This window comes from Octodon degus, unplaced genomic scaffold, assembly GCF_000260255.1.
Source record: "Octodon degus isolate 3935 unplaced genomic scaffold, OctDeg1.0 scaffold00134, whole genome shotgun sequence".
Taxonomy (NCBI): domain Eukaryota; kingdom Metazoa; phylum Chordata; class Mammalia; order Rodentia; family Octodontidae; genus Octodon; species Octodon degus.
Genome location: NW_004524710.1, coordinates 4,153,654 through 4,172,206, shown reverse-complemented (window position 1 = coordinate 4,172,206; position 18,553 = coordinate 4,153,654). Strand labels below are relative to the sequence as shown.

The 18,553-nt window shown below is 41.3% G+C and overlaps 2 protein-coding genes across 9 annotated transcripts in view; one reads left to right on the top strand and one right to left on the bottom strand.

Annotated features, from left to right (window-relative positions):
• Positions 1–1,064: 1,064 nt before the first annotated feature.
• Positions 1,065–9,611, bottom strand: Rbm12b (RNA binding motif protein 12B). Of its 7 annotated transcripts, none has more exons than XM_023701354.1 (5): positions 9,522–9,611; positions 8,687–9,209; positions 6,574–6,693; positions 6,440–6,489; positions 1,065–5,883 (listed from the first exon to the last, which is right to left on the bottom strand). In XM_023701354.1, exon 5 carries the CDS (start codon positions 5,853–5,855, stop codon positions 3,000–3,002), a length of 2,856 nt encoding a protein of 951 aa, XP_023557122.1. In that variant the 5' UTR covers positions 5,856–5,883; positions 6,440–6,489; positions 6,574–6,693; positions 8,687–9,209; positions 9,522–9,611; the 3' UTR covers positions 1,065–2,999. The 7 variants fall into 7 exon arrangements, with proteins under 7 accessions (XP_023557122.1, XP_023557124.1, XP_023557121.1 ...); XM_023701356.1 differs by having other exon boundaries at positions 9,142–9,209; XM_023701353.1 differs by lacking the exon at positions 6,574–6,693.
• A 197-nt stretch (positions 9,612–9,808) lies between these two features.
• The window catches only part of Tmem67 (transmembrane protein 67), a 49,625-nt gene continuing 40,880 nt past the window's right edge, over positions 9,809–18,553 (top strand). The window contains exons 1-4 of one of the 2 annotated variants that reach the window (XM_023701350.1): positions 9,809–9,933; positions 15,706–15,796; positions 17,229–17,317; positions 17,614–17,707. In XM_023701350.1, the coding sequence (XP_023557118.1) occupies positions 17,261–17,317; positions 17,614–17,707 (151 nt within the window). In that variant the 5' untranslated portion in view covers positions 9,809–9,933; positions 15,706–15,796; positions 17,229–17,260. Of the gene's footprint in view, positions 9,934–15,573; positions 15,797–17,228; positions 17,318–17,613; positions 17,708–18,553 lie in introns of those variants that run through there. The other variant, XM_004641310.3, reaches the window with a different exon arrangement.

Genomic DNA, 18,553 nt, shown 5'->3' with positions numbered 1-18,553 from the left:
AGGGTTATTGCTTTAATAGGTAACAAGTAAAATACTGCTTTTAATGTTCTTTAAAAACTGGTAAGATTCATTCCTGTTTTTCACCTCCTGTTATCTCCCGATTATGGGATTAAGTTTATTTTCTATATACTAGCTAATGTTTTTTCAAGTACATTCTAGACAGAAATGTTTGCTTTATGACAAAATGTCACTGGGCATAAGCTAAAGACCAATATACTTCTATATCTGCAGGTAAAAGAAAAACTTATGAGTCTAACAATTATTTCAGCTAAACGACAAGCACATGAGGATTTAATACACTTCCTCTTTCATGTGTTTAAAATTGTATATGCTCATAAACTGATTCTAAGTTGATCACAGAAAGGGCATGCCCTACTACCTGCATTTAACCATTTACACAGTGTGTACACTCCCACCATGGCCAGCTTTAGTATCACTAAAGGAGCTGTTGAAAAGAAATACACAAAAATGGCCTCCAACCAGCAGACGCTAGCTGAAATGAAGTAAAAAGTATTAAGTACAATATATTTTGGAATAAAGTATTTCTGCCATTTAATTTTAAAATCAAAACAGAGCATATGTTTACTGTAGATGCCCTCTTATTCTACACCGTCTCAACCCAGTCTGAGAAGCAAGCACCCACTTTAAATTATGTATTACTTTAAGCTTCATCTTATCTTTATTGCTATGAACTATATCTGATAAGTATTTCTTGAGTCTTCCATCCATATCTCAAAAGTTCAATCAAGCAAACCATCTACATAGAGCAACTACAGATACCACTTCTTGCTAACTTGCCACCTCTCCTTAGCCGGCTCTACAGCCTCCAGGCTAGGGTGCACTTTTGTTTCTATTTCACTTTTATTTTTATTCAGCCCAAAAATCTGCAAAGCCAGTTTCTCCCTTCCTCTACTTCTTCAGATTTTTCTACCTTGAGTAAAGTGTAAGTTAAAAAAATATTTTGGGCCAGGAAGATGCCTCAATAGAATACACGCTTGCCTGGTAAGCGCAAGGGCCTGAGTTCAATCCCTGGTACCACAAAAAAAAAAAAAAAAAAAAAAAAATCATGTCTCCTTCTTTTGTTCATTGTGCTTCATTCAGATATAGCAGAGCTTGTCATTCTCCCTCTTCAAGTTTACTATTTTAAAGAGACATATGGAGGTGCTTTTTAGAACCAAATATACCATTTTACTCATTCTACTAAGTAAGCAGGACATTGGCTATCAAAAAATTAAGTAGGCTTCTCTTAGATTTCTTTAAATCACTCAAAAATTAAGATATTTACACTTACTATTAAAAAAAATCATATTACTTAAGCAATATCCTATTAAATGACTAAATTACCAAATAAAAATTCAATTTTAAGCCAGACACGGCAGTGCAAACCCGTAACCCCAGCACTCTGGGAGGCTAAGAAAGAATGATCACACATTTGAGCCCAGTGTGAGCAAATTAGCAAGAGCCCCATTCTCAAAAACAGGAAAAAAAATCCGTTTTATGCTTACGCAATGTGGGACATCTCTGGATCAAAGATTTGAGGAAAAGAGTATGTTCTATACAAACTATAGAAGGTCCAAGTCAAACCATGGTGGATAAAATGAATAACTCTGAATTAGAAGCCAGAGTATAATGTATCCTAAGAGAAACCTTGGGTATACAAAACTAAGACACCTTTTCTTTTAACAATGTTTGAGCACCCTAGTTTTATCTTTTTTAAATGATCAAGTGAGAATGAAGAAAACATTCATGAAAATAACAGGCAGCAAAAGTATTAACAGGAACAACAGTAAATGGAATGTTCGAGTTGAAATTGCCTCTGCAACTTAACTAAGATTTCAGGCAAGTGGTTTCACTTCTCTAAACTTAACATTAGCTCATTTGTGAAACAGAAGTTTGTCCTTTACTATTAGTATATACTGAGATCATGCATACAAAGCACTTACAGTGACTAGCACATAATGTCTCATAAATATGAGCAAAATTTTATATGAGTATGAGTAGTTTCCAGTATTTGCAGAATATCTACATTAAGTATTGGATGTCACTAATGAGTAAAAATTCAGCCACACAGGTCTTATACTTCACATCTGAATAAAAGTTTTGATGTTAAAATATCATAAGAACCTAATACTAAACATACAAGTTATAGGACTCATCAGTAAATCCCTCTTATAAAAACAAACTGTATCCATTTTGTCAAATTCTTCCCAGCATAAGCCCGAGTTTCCCTTCACCTATAATTGCACTCTTACTGCTTTGAGTATTTTGTATTAATCCTACCCAGTCACTAAAATGTTAAAAGAACCCATACAACTATACATTACTATTACATAACAGTCCTTCCCATCATAAGTTTAATTTAATGTACTGCTGAAAAACTTTACACCCAGCTGCCATTTTTTATACAAATACAAGTTAGTCTATTCAGTTGCAATTTTTTATTTTTATAAAATTTCGCAGTTATGAACATGTAAACTAAATTTCCTAAGCTTTTTACATAAGTAAATTTCAAAGTTCACAGTCTGTCCATTTTGACTATAATTAACAGATTTAACACAGCAACATCTCAGACAAAGGGGCATCAATTCTGCAGGCAGGTAGCGATAAAAATGCCAAACCTGGACAATCAGCCACTGACCATTTCCTTATACAGTCTGAGCAAAAGGCATTGACTACAGAAAGAAAAGTGAATATAAAATATATCTTCCCCAAATACAACTCTAAAAGTCTTGGAGGTTTATGCATAACAGCAACAAAAATTAAGGAACTCAAGGAATTAGTTCCTGCTACCCTAACAAATAAAAATACAGCATATGTAATTTTAAATTAGGGGGAAAAAAAGTGAAAGGCAATTTGCAAGCAAGAGAACCAAATTCACATTCTATTTACAGTTTTTCTATTCACAGGTCAAAATCAAAATGTTTAAAAATAACACTTTTCTAAAAATGCATTTTACTGCATCAATACTGTGGGATAGTAACTGAACTCAGAAATGCTTTCTAAAGCAAAATGAGCTTAACCTTCCGGGGACCAACTGGCCTATCATTAAGATCTTTAATAGCGGCCATAGCTTCATTATAGTTGATCATAGCAACAATGGCTTCCCCTGTAGGTAAACCTTGCTCATTATATTGTATTGAAACTGAATCAGGTATGATTCTATAACCATGGAAGAAGTCTAAAATTTCATTTACATTTGCTTTAAATGGAAGATTCATTATCTTAACAGGAGTTACTCTACCTGAACCACAATTTAATTTGGGATCAGGCATAAATCTACCTTCAGGAAAACCTCCCACATTACGCTTTCCAAAATCAAACTTGCCACCTTCTGGGCGACCAAAATTCACAAAAGGGCGATGACTTCTAAAATCCTCAGGTGGACTCCTAAAATCCTCACCAGAAGGTCGGAAATTGTCAGCAAGTCTAAGGTCCTCCTCTGGAACTTCTCTGAGGTCTTCTTCAGGGAGCTGCCTGAAGTCCTCATCAGAAGGGCATCTAAAGTCTTCCTGGGGATTCCTGAAGTCCTCATCAGGAGGGTGCCTAAAGTCTTCATCCAGAGGGCCCCTGAAGTCATCATCTGGCATATTCCTGAAATCATCCTCCCGGGAACGCCTGAAGTGCTCCTGGGGTTGTCTTCGGAAGTGCTCCTGGGGTGGCCGCCGGAAGTGCTCCTGGGGTGGTCTTCGGAAGTGCTCCGGGGGTGGCTGCCTGAAATACTCAGGAGGTGGTCTCCTGAAATGTTCCGAAGGTGGTCGCCGGAAGTGCTCCTGGGGTGGCCGTTTTAAATGCTCCATGGGTGATCGCCTGAAGTCTTCTTCAGAGGAATGCCTGAAATCCTCCTGAGGGGGCTTCCTGAAGTCCTCCTCCCTGGGGTGCCTGAAATCATCATCTGGAGGGCACCTGAAGTCCTCCTTCCAAGGGCGCCTGAACTCCTCCTCTGGTGGCCGCCTGAAATCTCCCTCAAGGGACCTTCTGAAGTCCTCTTCAGGGGGCTGTCTGAAATCCTCCTCCAGTGGCCACCTCCAGTCTTCAGGAGGCCGTCTCCAGTCATCCTCCCATGGGCGCCTGAAGTCTTCCTCAGGAGGCCGTCTGAAGTGCTTCTCCCGAGGGTGCCTGAAGTTCTCTGGGGATCGCCTGAAGCCCTCCGGAGGGAACCTGAAGTCGTCTGGTGACTGCCTGAAGTCTTCTGGAGGGTGTCTATCAGGCTGTCGTATATATCCCTGGGGATGCCTGAAGTTACCCTGTGGCCTCGAATCCTCTAGCTGGTATCTAAGGTCTTCAGAAGGGTCAACTGAGTAAGCTGATAGGTCTTTTGAATCAAATAAATGGGAATGGTCTTCTCTATCATGTGACTGAGAACGGGCTTGCATTTTCTCAGTAGAGAGCAAGGGGAAATGTACACCAAATTCCTGCATCTGTGCCTCGGATATAAGTCTTAGTAATACCTCTGTCCCTAAGAATCTTCGTCGGTTTAAACGTTCAGCTTTCATGGCCTGTTCTTCTGATTTAAATTTCACCAATGCTTCTCCCAGACCAACTCCTTTGTCGTCATAAAGCAGGTAAATGTCATCCTCAGCAAGACAAAAGTCTGCAAAGAATTTTTGCACTTCAACTTTTGTAACATCAAAGGGAAAATTTCTTATATATATGCAAAGTTTCTGGCCCAAGTAGCCTTCTTGGGAGTATTTTTGTGAAATATGTCCAGATCGTTCCTTCTCTGTTGACCCCAGTCTCTTCTTTTCATAACATTCAATGAACTTCAGCATTTGTTTTTTAGAAACTGGATCAATATGAACTGGACGATGTTGTAAAATAGTCTTATGAAAACCCAGAGCAGTATTATAGTCTTTCAGAGTCTTAAAAGTCACAAAGGCATATCTTGTTCTTTTTTCATCTTTATATAAAAATCTAATCTGTTCATTAGCTAGATCAATATCTCTAAAGAAATTTCTTAAATCTCTTTTACTAACATTTAGGGACAGATTTTTTAAGTGAACATAAAATCCAACAGGGGAACGAGAACGTGTTCTTCTGGGAGATTTTGAATGAGACCGTTTTCGAAAATGTCTATCATTAACTCCTCTTGAAGGAGAATGTCCTTCAGCTCTCATAGGAATTTCACCTTTTTTAACTCCATCTCCACCAAACTCAATCCACTGTTGCTCTGAGCCCTGCATTACTTCTATAAATCTTGAACCCATAAAACTTCTATGGCATTTAAGACCTCCTGAAGCATCAATACATGAAGCAAATTTTACTATGGCATCCCCATTATTTCGGCCATCGTGATGTTTTAAGAAAATTACTCCATCCACACACAAACCAGAAAAAAAGACACGTACATCATCTTCATTTACTAAGTAAGGCAAACCTCGTAGAAATAAGTAAGGATTCTCAGCCTTCGATGGCCTTGTCTTTCTTGGCCTTAAATCATCAAGTCCTGTACCATTTGTATGAAACCCAGCATTTTGGTTAATTGAAGAGCCATATCCAGAATTACTTTCATCTTCTTTCATGGCCTCAATGTAATTAGATAAGCTGCCAACCCCTGATACCCCAGATCCAGGTCGCCCTCTTCCTATGCGATCAGTTCTTTTCATTTCTATAGTCTTCTGCATTTCTGCCTTGCTACTAAGAAAGAGCTCTACAGATGAATCCTTGATAAACCCTCCTGAGCGACTTATGGCACGTCTTGCATCTTCATCTGTTGCAAAAATAATAAAAGCCTCCCCAATAGCCCCTCCAATTATATGCACTCCTCCATCAGGAATAGTCAATCCCGTGAAGAAGTGACGAATATCCACAGGCCCCGCAATAAAAGGAAGCCCCAGTAAACGGATGACTACAGCCATGCTGAGCTCAAACCACAGCAATAATGACCTGTAGACAAAAAGGTACACATAATAGCAAGTCTTATTTTTGAAGCACCTTAGCCCAAACTAAGCTTAATAATTATCTGGGTTTCTGCTTCCTTCAGCATTTAAAAATGAAAAGATACAAGTTCACAAAAGTAATGATCTTATCTGAGTCTTAAAGAAAACAAAGAATAAGCTTTCTCCCATCTAAACAAATAAACCAACTACCTTGAAAAACATTTCATATCACCCATCCAGTAAGAAACATCAAAAATATCAAATCTTCCTTTTAAGTCTGCCAAATGCTGCTTCACAACAAGACCAAACTACTTTGAGACTCATTTAAAACATATATCCTACTAACATGTGAGATTAAAGTCTTTTACCAACCACAGTAAAATTTACAAATTTAGAAAAGCCATCTATAGTCATTACATAATTTCTGCTCATATTATAAGGTGCCTACTACTAGTGCATCACTGGCTAGACATAAAGGACAAATGCCATGAGTACCAGGATATTCTAATCCATATGATTTTTGTCAAGCCTCTGTGAAAAGCCTTAAGCTCTGAATGTCTTACCTTTTCTTTTTATTTCTTGGAGACCTGTTAATTCTGTAAAAGCAACTTAACTGTGGAAAGAAAATGAAATATAATTAATCTTTGAACCCTGTAATTATCTCAATACTCGATTAGGATATTCATTTCAGAATTACCTATCAAAAATGAAGCAATATAATATCCACAATTATGGGCATTACAAAATAGTCTTCTTTGATCCGAGGGGAAATTCATTATCCTTCTACAAAAAGAAAGTATAAATTCTAAGAGGACATCTGCAAAGTATTAAAAATTTTTTAAAGTGCTGAAATGATACTACTCACTTATTGAAAACAGCATGAAGAAAGACATAGCAGAAATGTACTCTAAGTATAGTGGTCATGTGCATAAATGGATGTATACATTTATCAAAGCTCAGAGGCTTCTCTTAAGGTCTATGCATCTTGGGTATGTATAGAAGTTTTACATCCACTTAAAGAAATGTTCCAAAAACCAGTTCCGCAATTAACTGTTGATTTAAAAACACCACACATTTAAAAAAAGACCTTCCTTTACTTCCCTCCATGAAAATCCATACAGCTACCTCATACTTACATTCAACTCTCTTGCCAGTTTCCTCCCTTTCAAAATATAAGGCCATGTCAAACTAAAAAAGCAACCACTGAAAATGACATGATGACTAAAAACATCTAAGTGCAACATTCCACTATATAAAAATTCAAATTTTTAAATCAATAAACTCAAGCCAATAGCTACCATTTGGATTTAATTTTTAACTCAATAGTCTCAAAACAGAAGCAAATGTCATGACACCCGTACAACTAAACCAAGTACTACAATACCCCTAATATCAAACCTCAACACCATTATTTATCTGATACTCTTACAACAGTAATTCACCTCAAGTAAAACACAGAATGTTGAGATAAAGACTTATAATGCCAAGACAAAGTGCCAAAAGTCTATTCCACTTCAACCAACTATGTTGCATTCAACGGGAAAAACTCAAATAATAACATAAAAGAAGTAAAAATGTAGTTAAAATTTATCAATATGGAAGACTGAGATTACCAATATTAATTACTCTATTAGTATTTTTTTGAGGAAATTTTCATCTAAACACCATCATGGATACCAAAACTAACAATATATAAGAAAGTCTTACCAAATAAGACCTGCCAAAATAATAATTAGTATAGTTTGAATGTGCAAACACATGGTACTCTAGCGAAAAGCCAAAACAGCAAGTGTCAGGAAATTACTTTGCACAGGCGACATCCAAAAAACATTTGCACACTACCAGAAAAAAAAATTAAGCCTAATTTTTTTCACTAATCAATATCCACACCTAACACTTCCAACAAAAACCGTAATTGGTCTCTGGAATACTTGTGCACCTGCACACCTCAAAATTCCACAAGTCCTATGCTAAATATTTTAGCAACATTCAGACTTGTCATTTTGTCTGTTTTAAGCTTATTTTTTTAATTTAAAAGGTATTTACCTTGAGATTGTAAGATCATTTATAAGCAAAGCAAAATTAAGACACATTTCAAGGTTAATTATACCAAATACAAAAAAATTCTAGAAACATCTGAACACTAAGTACCTTAACTAAAACTATCTTTAAGTTTCATGAGTACAAACCTCATGATTTTCAATTTAAGATATTTAAAAGGTAAATATAACGAATGCATCAACTTCTTTAACCTAAGTATCACTTACACTCCACAATCACACATACACAATAGCTTTAGCTTTCCAAATACGTAGGTACTTTTATAGTTCCAATATGCTGTTTCCTCAAATTATCCAGAAATTTGACTAACACAGTACATTTGCACAAGAAACGAAACACACAACACAAAAGCAAATCCCTACCCTGAAAATTTTTCGAGCTATGTACTTTTTTTCCACGACGTGGAGGTTTAAGGACACAGTGATCTGTCAGAACTATGAAAAAAGGAAGTGGATCAGTAAAAACTGTGAAGGGTGTGCGCATTTAAAATAACTTTGCTGTCTTTATCCAGTGATCACCCACGTAATCACTCTTTTAACTCAACAATACGAAATATCCATCTTCTAATCAAGAGTGAGAGGAAAACGGGAGAGACTGAATTTAAGGTATCTCAGATTCGGGTTTTGGCTTTAATAATCAGCAGGTAAAAAGTTACTTCCTAGAAACTGCGACTCTGTCTTGAAACCCAAAGTTAGGATGCAGCGTGTTCAGATTCTAAGTGTGAACTTCCCCTGCAAAAAATAACCTACCCCAGTCCAAAATTATTGTGATCTGCCTTTTATAACGTAGCTGGCTCAAACAAAAACCAAAGGCAGTATGCAGACGAATCCACACGGCACAGGATTTCCTTTGACATCCATCATCGTCAAACGGGAATCATCCGAAGGCATCGATTCTAGAGCCCAAAGCCTTTGTCCACACACGCCCAGGGGTCAGAGCTTCTTTCTCTTGCGCCAGGCCGAAGTTACTACGTGGGATCCGATGCTGTCGCCAGACCTTCGGCCAAAATCAGCCTTCACATTAACCAGAACCGCCCAACCTCCTGCCTCTCTGTCACGCAGTCCCAAGGGCAAACGCCGCACCCTAACTCGCCACAGCGTCCGCTGGCCCCGGACCCGGCTGCATCCACTTGGCCCCTCGGAAGCCTGCGGATCCGGCCTCCTACCGCCACTGACTACGATGACATAGCAAAGAAAAACAATACCTAGGGAATCCTTCGGGCTCTTCACTGTCAAGATCCCGGGGAAGCGCACACACACCACCACATGGAGGCTGACGGAAGAGGGAGAGTCGGTGTTTAGCAGGGAAACAGGGCGCCCTAACGGCGACGGCGACGGCGACGGCGGAGGCTGCGCGGCCCCGGCCCCGCCTTTCCCCGTCCTTCCGCCCGGCCGCCAGCCCCTCCAGCCCCAGACGCCCCGAGGGGAACCGCTGCGCCCTCGGCTGGGAACACACACCGCGGCCGCCGAGTCGGACACCGGGCCGGGGCCGGGGCGCCGCTCGCCACAGCGCAGGCGGAGCCTCCAGCCAGCCCAGAGGAAGATGGCGCCCACCCACCCCTCCCGTCCGGACAAACGGACGTACTGTTTGTCTGCCCATGCGCTCTCCCCGCGTAACCCACGCCACCACCACCGCCGCCGCCGCCGCCGCCGCCACCCCGCCGCCACCGCCACCCCGCTGCCCCCGCGCGCACGGCCGCGCCTGCGCACTCGGCCTCTCGCGCGCGGCTCGTTGTTAGGGCGAAAGAGGCGGCGCCCGGGATTGGCTGAGCTTCCGCGCGTGCGCAGCTGCCAGCCAACCCGGGCGCTCCCGGGAGAGGTGCGAGTCCGAGGCCGAGTTACGAGTCCGCCTGCGGGTGTGGTTAGGACCTGCGGCTGATAAGTGTTAAAAAGTACACAAAACAGACGATTGAGGTTTTTAGAAGTTGAAGGACGAGCTGAAAACGTAAAAATTGATTTCTTTGTCTTTGAGTGGGCTGCTGTCATCATTGTGTGGGGTAAGCATCTTCTCAAAGATTCTTTTAAACTCAGAGGCCATGCTTGGCATGGTTAATTTTACTGCCTTAGATGTTACCCGCGTGCCATACCAACACCTAGGGGCTTAATAAATGTATGTTTCTCAATCTTTCAGCCATTAATAACCTTGTGAATTGTCTTCATAAGTTTGTGGTTCCCGTCTTCCAGGCTTTTGAAACGAGAATGGATGGACCAGACCTAAAAGTTGAGACATGAAACGCACAATCACAGGCCTGTGCTGTGATGAGTACTGCCTAACAACTGGTGAACAACCTTGTGTTTTGGTTTATTATTTACAAGTAACAAGGCAGCCCACCATGTTGGGCTACGTGGTGCAGTTAATTACACATGAACCCAAAATTCGAAAAAAGAAACCTCGGGCTAGGGAGATTGCTCAGTGGTCTAAGCGCCTGCCTGGCAAGAGCAAGGACATAAGTTCGATCCCTGGTATCACGTGACGTGTCGTGCTGGTGCTAGAGCTACGGGCGCATCGTGCTAGCCGCAGAAACCCGGCTTGGTGGCAATGCCTGTAATCCTAGCGCTGGGGAAGCTGAGACAGGAGGATCACTACCAGTCCAAGCTGCTTAGCAGAGGCCCTGTACCAAATAAATAAATTTTAAAAAATTAAAAATAGGGCCGGGGGACACAGCTCAGCGGCATAAGCGGCTGCCTGCCAAATGCAAAGTTCTGAGTTCGATCTCTGGTACTGCCAAAAATAAAAATAAATAAAAATAAAAAATAATTTTAAAAAATAAATAAAAATTAAAAAATAAAAAAATAGTAGAGGGTCAGCCAAATAGCTCAGTGGATTAAAGCACTTGCAAGCAGGGGCAGGACCAGGAGTTCTATCCCCGGCCTGCCTTGTCGGCCCCACCCCCGGGGTGCACTGAGACGCAATTGAGACTGGGCATGGTGGCGCACTGCGCCTGTAATCCCAGCTCTTGAGAGGCTGTAAACAGGTGGATCACTGTGAGTCACCCTGTAAACCCTTCCCTAAAATAAAAAAAAAAAAAAAAAAAGTAGGAACCACATTTGTACAACGTTGTTACAGAAAAGAGGGGAAAAAAATTTGGAGTCCCCGTTCACTGCAAAAAATGATTGTTATATTTAATAAGTAGTTTAACAAGTGAATTAAAAATAATTAAAGATGAGGCTGGTGAGATAGCTCAATGGTTTAAACGCCTGCAGGTCCCGCCCACATACCTCTGTAAACCCAACTCTGGGGAGGCTGAAAACAGGAAGATCGTTAGGAATTGGAGCTGTGTAGTGAGACCCTCTACCAGATACATAAATAATGAATAATAATAATTAAAGATGGTACTCAGAATTAGGGCCATCCTTTACTCATTTGGGCAAGTGACTTAACCTCTCTATGACTCAGTTTCTTCCCCTAAAATGGGAGTAATGGTAGTATTCACTTCTTAGGGTTGTGAAAATATAAATGATTGGTAATATAAGTGGCAGAAACTATTAGTAACATTTCAGAGATCAAACTGACCCACAAAGCAGAGGACCTGTGGGTCCGAGATCCTTGATGGAGTATGATTTACCTTGCTAACCCAGAGTTTGGTCCTGGCCTTGTAGGCTGAGGAACCTGGCTTAAAAAGCTGACATTTATTGTGGATTTACAATGTGCCAAGTTTTGTGTGTTAGTTTTACAACTATGTAGGAAGTCCCTCCTGGTCCTCGGCTTGATCCAAGAAGTCTGTATTTGTAATCCCAAAAATACGTCATTGGAGTCCGACCAAGTTAATTCCAACCTACCACACCCACAGCAAAAGACACTAAAGCATATTTATAATTATGGGGAGCCAAGGGACACTAAGTCAGGCCACGAAGATGGCTTTCTGGAACAAAGAGGCCAACCCAGACTGCACCCAGATTTTATTCAGTCGTGGAGGAGAAGTGGCTTGAGGATGAAAGACTGAGAATTTCGGGAAGTAGATGAATACTGTGAGCTGAGCTAGGTAGGTGAGCTGCATTTACCTCTGTCATATGCAGAGAAAAGAGCATGCAGAAAAAGTAATTTGCATTATACTACTGAGATAGTATTCAATGTTTTGCGGTCTGGTGCCTCAGCTCTGATGAGCTCTGATGTGTAATCTTTCAAGCCCCAGGAAGTCATAGCCTCTGCCTTGAGGCTCAATCCCAGTGGACAGTGTGGAGCACTGGCTCTTTGTCCTGTCTGTACCCAGCTCATATTAAAGAGCAGCAGGTGTGGGTTATCAGGGAAACATGCATGCCATCTTCAAAGACTCACACCTCCCATAGATCAATATGCATTGCTTAAGGCCAATTGAAAGGGTAAAGAGAAGTCCTAGCCAGTTCTGTATATACCAATGCAAGGAAATAGGGTCAGGCTCAGCCAAAATGGAGACAAGATCACTCTTCTTTCAAGGAGAGCTGCTCAGGTGGTCCTCCACACAACTGTTTTTCCTACATTACAGATAAGAAAAGTAGGGGCATATAGGATTACAGAGCTTGCCGAAGATCACATACTTTAGTACAAGGTCTTAGTTACTCTTCTCTCATTGCTGGGACAAATACCCGACACTCAAAATGAGGAAAGGAAAGGTTTATTTAGCTCACAGTTACTGGAGGTTTGAAGACATTGGAGGAGAGCCTGGGGTGCTTCGGTGTCCAGGATGACCCTCTCCACATCTCTAAGCTCAGGCTAGCCAGTTTAATGGTTCAGGCCTCTCTGGCCCTGCTTCTTGGCCCCTGCCCCTCAAGCCACTCCTTGATCTTCCAGCTGCACCTGCCCCATAACTTACATGAGGCTTTGGGAGGACAGCTAGACACAAACCATAACACATAGCTTGCCCAAGATCACATACTTTAGCACAAGGTAAATCTCAGAATCGAACCCACATGGTTTGCTTCCGGGGACCATTACTCTTTTTTTTACATAGAAGATTCTGAGCTCAAAGGCAGATTCCTTTAAACAAAAAGGTACAGCAATACTCTGCAATATCAGTGTTATCATTATTCATGTGCAAGAAAAAAACACAAAGCAAAATTGAGATCACTTTCCTGGTCTGGGTTTTGGGGGTTTTTCAGGCAGGGCCTCGGCTATGTAATTCTGGTAGCCTTAATCTCACTATGTAGCCAAGGCTGGCCTAGAACTCCAGTGAGCCTCCTGCCTCAGCCTCCAAGTGCTGGGATTACAGGTATGCAGCACCACACCCTGTGTACCACCACACCCAGCTTACATATGCAATCTGAAGTCAAATGTCAAAGTTATTTATATATGGAAATGGAATATGAGTAATTACCTAATCTCAAAAAATCAGGGCCATGCATCGGTGCATGGGTGGTTCATTGGTAGAATTCTCAAAAAGTCAGGGCTAGTCAGATAGCTCAGCAGACTACAGTGCCTGCTTAGGCAGGCTCAGGGACCCGGTTCAATGCAGGCTCTGCCCCCAGGGCATGCTAAAACATGAAACTGGGTGTGGTGTCCTATGCTTATAATCCCAGTGCTTGGGAAGCTGAAAACAGGAGGATCATTATGAATCCAATCTACATAGTGAGACGCTGTAAACCCTGTACTAAATACATTTAAAAAAAAAAAAAGTGATTCCCAGTTAAGCCTCTAGGCATTCTCATCCATCCTAACAAAAATAAAAGCTGTCATTTAACGCAGTACTCACCTGGCTAAAGTATGCTTGGATAAGACCTTGTCCCTTGAACAGCATCACCCATGGCCTCCCTCATGGCTCTGGGCTGACCACACTCTGGACACAGAGACTTTCTCCACACAGGACATCATTTCCAGTGAATGTCTTTCCAGTCTTATCCCTATTTTTGCCAGATGATTATACCATTATAATAAAAAAATCAGATCAAGGTAATTTGTTTTCTGGTTATTGAACAGTTTGTGTACATTTAGTTTGTCAGCACCAAAATCTAATCAGTTTTAAGAACACAGAGAAAATTATTTCTGGAAAAAACACAATAATGAACACTACAGCCCTCCTGTGGCTCTATCTGAACAACTTAGATAGCTTCCCAGATGTTTTCCCACAACTGCAGTACTACCCACCCCGGTGAATGCTTTTAGTATCAGACAGTTTTGGGTGCCATCCCTAGTCTTTCAGCACCTACAAGAACAACCTTTGCTCACTTTGTCTCAGATTTTCTTTAGACTTTTCCACATACTTTTTCCCTAGGAAATTTTCTAAAATATGAAGTTCCTATTATTCCCTCATTAAAAATCTTAAGCCTGAAACTATGGTAGACAAATACAGGCATTCAAATGCCTTCATTTTTATTCCTGCCTATCTTTCCAACCTCTTGTCTCTGGCCTTACATAACCTACACTACATATCAGGGACACTAAAGTACATGTCACTCACCAAATGCGCCTACCTTCTCATACCCCTGGCTTTTTCCAGCTGGTCCTTCTGCCTGTCCTATCCTGTGATATTTGCTCCTCTGTGATCTCCACTGACCTTCCAGTTCTGTGATCTCCACTAAAGTAATTACCCATATGTACTTTAATGTTGGTTTGGGTTGTTTTTTTTTTTTTTTTTTTTTTTTTTTTTTTTTTTGGTGGAACTGGAGATTGAACTCAGGCCCTGTGCTTGTCAGGGAAGCGCTTATTCCACTGAACCATCTCCCTGGCCGCTAATGTTCTATTTCTCTATCTGCTTCTCCATCATGGACCCTGAGGGGGAAGCACTCTTCTTTTCGACAACTCTATGTCATTGAAGTGTTCAAACAGTGGCTCAAAACTGAACTACCCACTAAAAAAAAAAATTACTTTCTGAGCACCGTTTCCAGGTAAGTAGGCCTATCAACTCACTTTGGAGAGTCTAAACACAGTAGCCACTGCAACTGCTATAGATTTCTATTTCTAACCTCTCTTGTCAAGCACTAGACCTATAAACTCATCTGTACTTCCCTATATTATGGGCAATCAAACTACACTCATGTCCTCAAACTGCTCCTCTCTCACCTAGGCCTTCTTTATCTGCTCCCACTCCAACATAATTTAGTCCTGCAGACAAGATAGATCTACAACCAATTTTTCATCAGCAAATGATTCCCCTTCCAATTATTCACTGTCTTTTTGAAGTATCTCCTAAATGTATCCCTATTATTTACTTTAAAAAAAAAAAAAAAACTCTTGTTTGACTTCTCTGCTCTGGATTTCTTTATAGCCCTGCTGATCTCAGATGCTAAGAGTTCTGGGATTACAGGCCTGCGTCACCACGCCCAGCGAAATTATACTTCTAATGTTATATAGTCGCATATGTTCTTTGATGTGATATTCTGTTTCCAGCCCTCTACGCTATAGATTTCACATCCTAGGAAGATTGAGTCCCAGAGTTTGAAGTATGGTTTTGAAATAGCCCTCTGACTCCAGCATTAACACTGCCATATCAGTGATGGCGAACTTTTTAGAGCCATCGGCGATACCAAGCGGCCCGCTCCAGCACGCGTGCAATCAGGCTCCCCAACCGCAGCCTGTACCAGCCACTTTCCAGCGGGTTTGGTAACCTAGCAACTAAAGCGCACCTGCAAGGATTTCTGGAACCTGTGTTGTCCAATCAGCTCAGCGGATCCGCCGCAGAGGTTGCTGGGGCACTGGAGACTGCGCGCTCCCGGGCCTCAGCACCATGGAAACGCTTGGTGGGGCTCGGGCAGCAATGGCTGCTGTTTCTGTTTCAACCGCTGAGGCCCTGACTGCTCTCCTCCTGTTGGTCGTCCCTCGCGTCTCGCAGGCTCTGACCTTCTCCTTACCTTTCCAGCAGCCGGAGGCCTGCAACCACAACCAGTACTTCGATATCTCGGCACTGACCTGTGTGTCGTGTGGAGCCAACCAGAAGCGGGATGCTGGAGGTGAGATGGGTGCGGGGTGGACTTGGCAAACGCAACACTCCCACCTTGGTGCTACCCCCAGGCCACCACGTTTTGTAGAAGGACTGGTTCAGAAAACTTCAGTTTCCTGGGAGGATTCCAGTTTGCACGCTAAAGTGGTCGGGGAACCCGAAGAGCTACGCGGGCGTTTAGTGTCGGGTCCCCCAATTCTGATATGTGGACGAAGTCTGCAGGGCCAGCACCGAGAAAGCTGCCTGGTAGAAAATAAATCGGAAAGAAGTAATCTGAGCTAAAGAAGTGCAGAGGACAGGAAAGAGGGAGGAAGTGCGAATTAACGCTTGTAAAAGTTGGTACCCCTTTGTCCCGCTTGTTCACAGCGCAGAAATTTAGAGCTAATGAAGCATGATCACGGCATGGTATCCGTAATGCAGCTGAATCCTAGAAGAGGTTGTGAAATGTGTCATCTAACTTGGGACTGGGAGATTGCCTGTCTCCCCACCACCCCACACACCCACACTTAATTCCCCCCTAAAATGTGCAGTGAACTGCTCAGAGTGGTTTTTCCCCATATATTGAACTCTAAGGTGTTTTCGGTCTCAATTTAATCACCTAGCAGTGGTGGCAAGCCACAGCAAGCATGCTGCAGCCAGCAGTTTGTATCATGGAAAGCTCTAGAAGGTTCACCATCACTGATACAGCATGAACTTTCTGACATCTTCAACCTGTTACACCAACATTTAAGTCACTGACCAAGACAAATCAGATTGTTTGGGTAAAGAAATATGAATGAGAAAGCATTTCAGTCTCTGAGATGTAAGCTATTAGTATAAATATGAATCTAAATATATGCATTGTGCTACATAGATTCCTGTGAATGTACTACACAGAGAACGCTGCCCATGGTATGCATCCGGTTCAGCAGTAATTACCTTGGAACATTTACTGGCTTTTCGAACAAGAGGGGAACAGTGATTTGTTTTCTTTTCTAATAAAATTTTGGCACTTTCTAGTTCACTGAATATTCATGTATGATTTAACCACAGAGAAATACAAAATTTCCTATAGCTGTTAATAGTTTTTAAGAATTCAGCTGAATAGTGTAGTAATACTTGAAATTAAAGTAGTAGCAGTGTAATATAAGCTGTGTGCCAGACTGAGGGAGACTTTGACATGTAGTAACTAATTCAAAACCCGCACTAACCCTATGAGATAGGTATTGCTATTTTTTTCTATTTCACTGAAGAAGCAACAAGGCATAGGATTCAATAACTAGCCCAGTGCCAGTTAGCTTAGTAGTAGAACTAATATTGGGACCCGAGGAGTACATTTCTGGGTTTGAACCCAGATAGTACTAGTTCCAGCATCTTGTTTTTAACTACTGTACAATACCGCTGCCGTATCTTGAAGTTCTATTTTGATTGACCTAGGACCAAATTGTCTCATTTCTTTTTAGGCACCTCATGTGTGTGTTTACCAGGATTTCAGATGACTTCTAACAATGGAGGACCTGCCATGACTTGTAAAAAATGTCCAGACAACATGGTATGGAAAAATTGAATGACAAGTTAATTTTTGAAATTAAGAATCCAGTGGAATGTAAGAACAAAGAATTCTTACTGAGTTTATTTTTTATTAGCAATCCATACATAGTAATAAACGTACAACTTAACTTCGTAGTTTAAAGTATGAATTGACTATCCAAGAAATTTTTCTGTGGTTTATAAATGGTGGCTTTACTTGAATATATATTGCAAATTACGTAGTTAATGGCTGCTTGAACGTGTATAATCAATTCAAAGAAATTTAATTAAAAAGGAGAAAAACTGTTTTTAATTTAGAAAGGTGTTACTGAAGATGGCTGGAACTGCATTTCTTGCCCTCATGGCCTAACTGCAGAAGGAAAATGCCACTGTCCCACTGGTCATATTTTAGGTAAGAATTAGCTCCTTTGTAAGATTATGGTGCTGACTTTTTGTGTGTGTCCTGTAAAGAACACTCACCTAAGGCTGCGCGTGATTGTGTGTCCCTATAATCCCAGAACTTAGGGGCCAGTAGGTGAGGAGTGTGAGCTTTGAGGCCGGTATGCGCTTCAGAGTGAGACCTTGTCTCAAAGAACAGTGAACCAACCAACAAAAAAAGAGTATTCATTTAAATGCTCAGTGATGACTTAATAGGATTTTAATAATTATTTTTGTATAAAACTTAGTAATACTTAAGACATCAGCAGACATTGAGCAGAAAATATGTCCTATCTGGTTTAATTTTTTTTTTTTTTTTTTTTGGCAGAACCAGGGATTGCACTCAGGCCCTTGCACTTGCCAGGCAAACACTTATTCTACTGAGCTATCTCCCAGGCCTCAAAATATTCTTACTAGAATAGGATTAGATGGATTTTTCCTCACAGTAATGCAATAAAATATATAGGTCTCAACCAAAAGCCGGCATAATGCTTAATGGGGAAGATTTATCAGCATTCCTGTTCACTTCAGAGCTGGAAAAGGATGAAAACTATTACGCTTAAGAGAGAGAAAAAAATGCATTAAAAAAGAAAAGGTAGAAAACCAAAATCACTGTTTCCAGAAGAATTTTTTAGAAGGGCCGGGGAGATAGCTCAGTAGAATAAGTGCTTCCCTGGTAAACTCAAGGGCCCGAGTTCAATCCCCAGTTCCTCCAAAAAAAAAAAAAGGAATTGTTTAGAAAACCTGAAGGAGCCGGGCTCGGCATCCCACACCTGTAACCCCAGCACTCTGGGAGGCAAAAGAGGAGGACTGCAGGTTA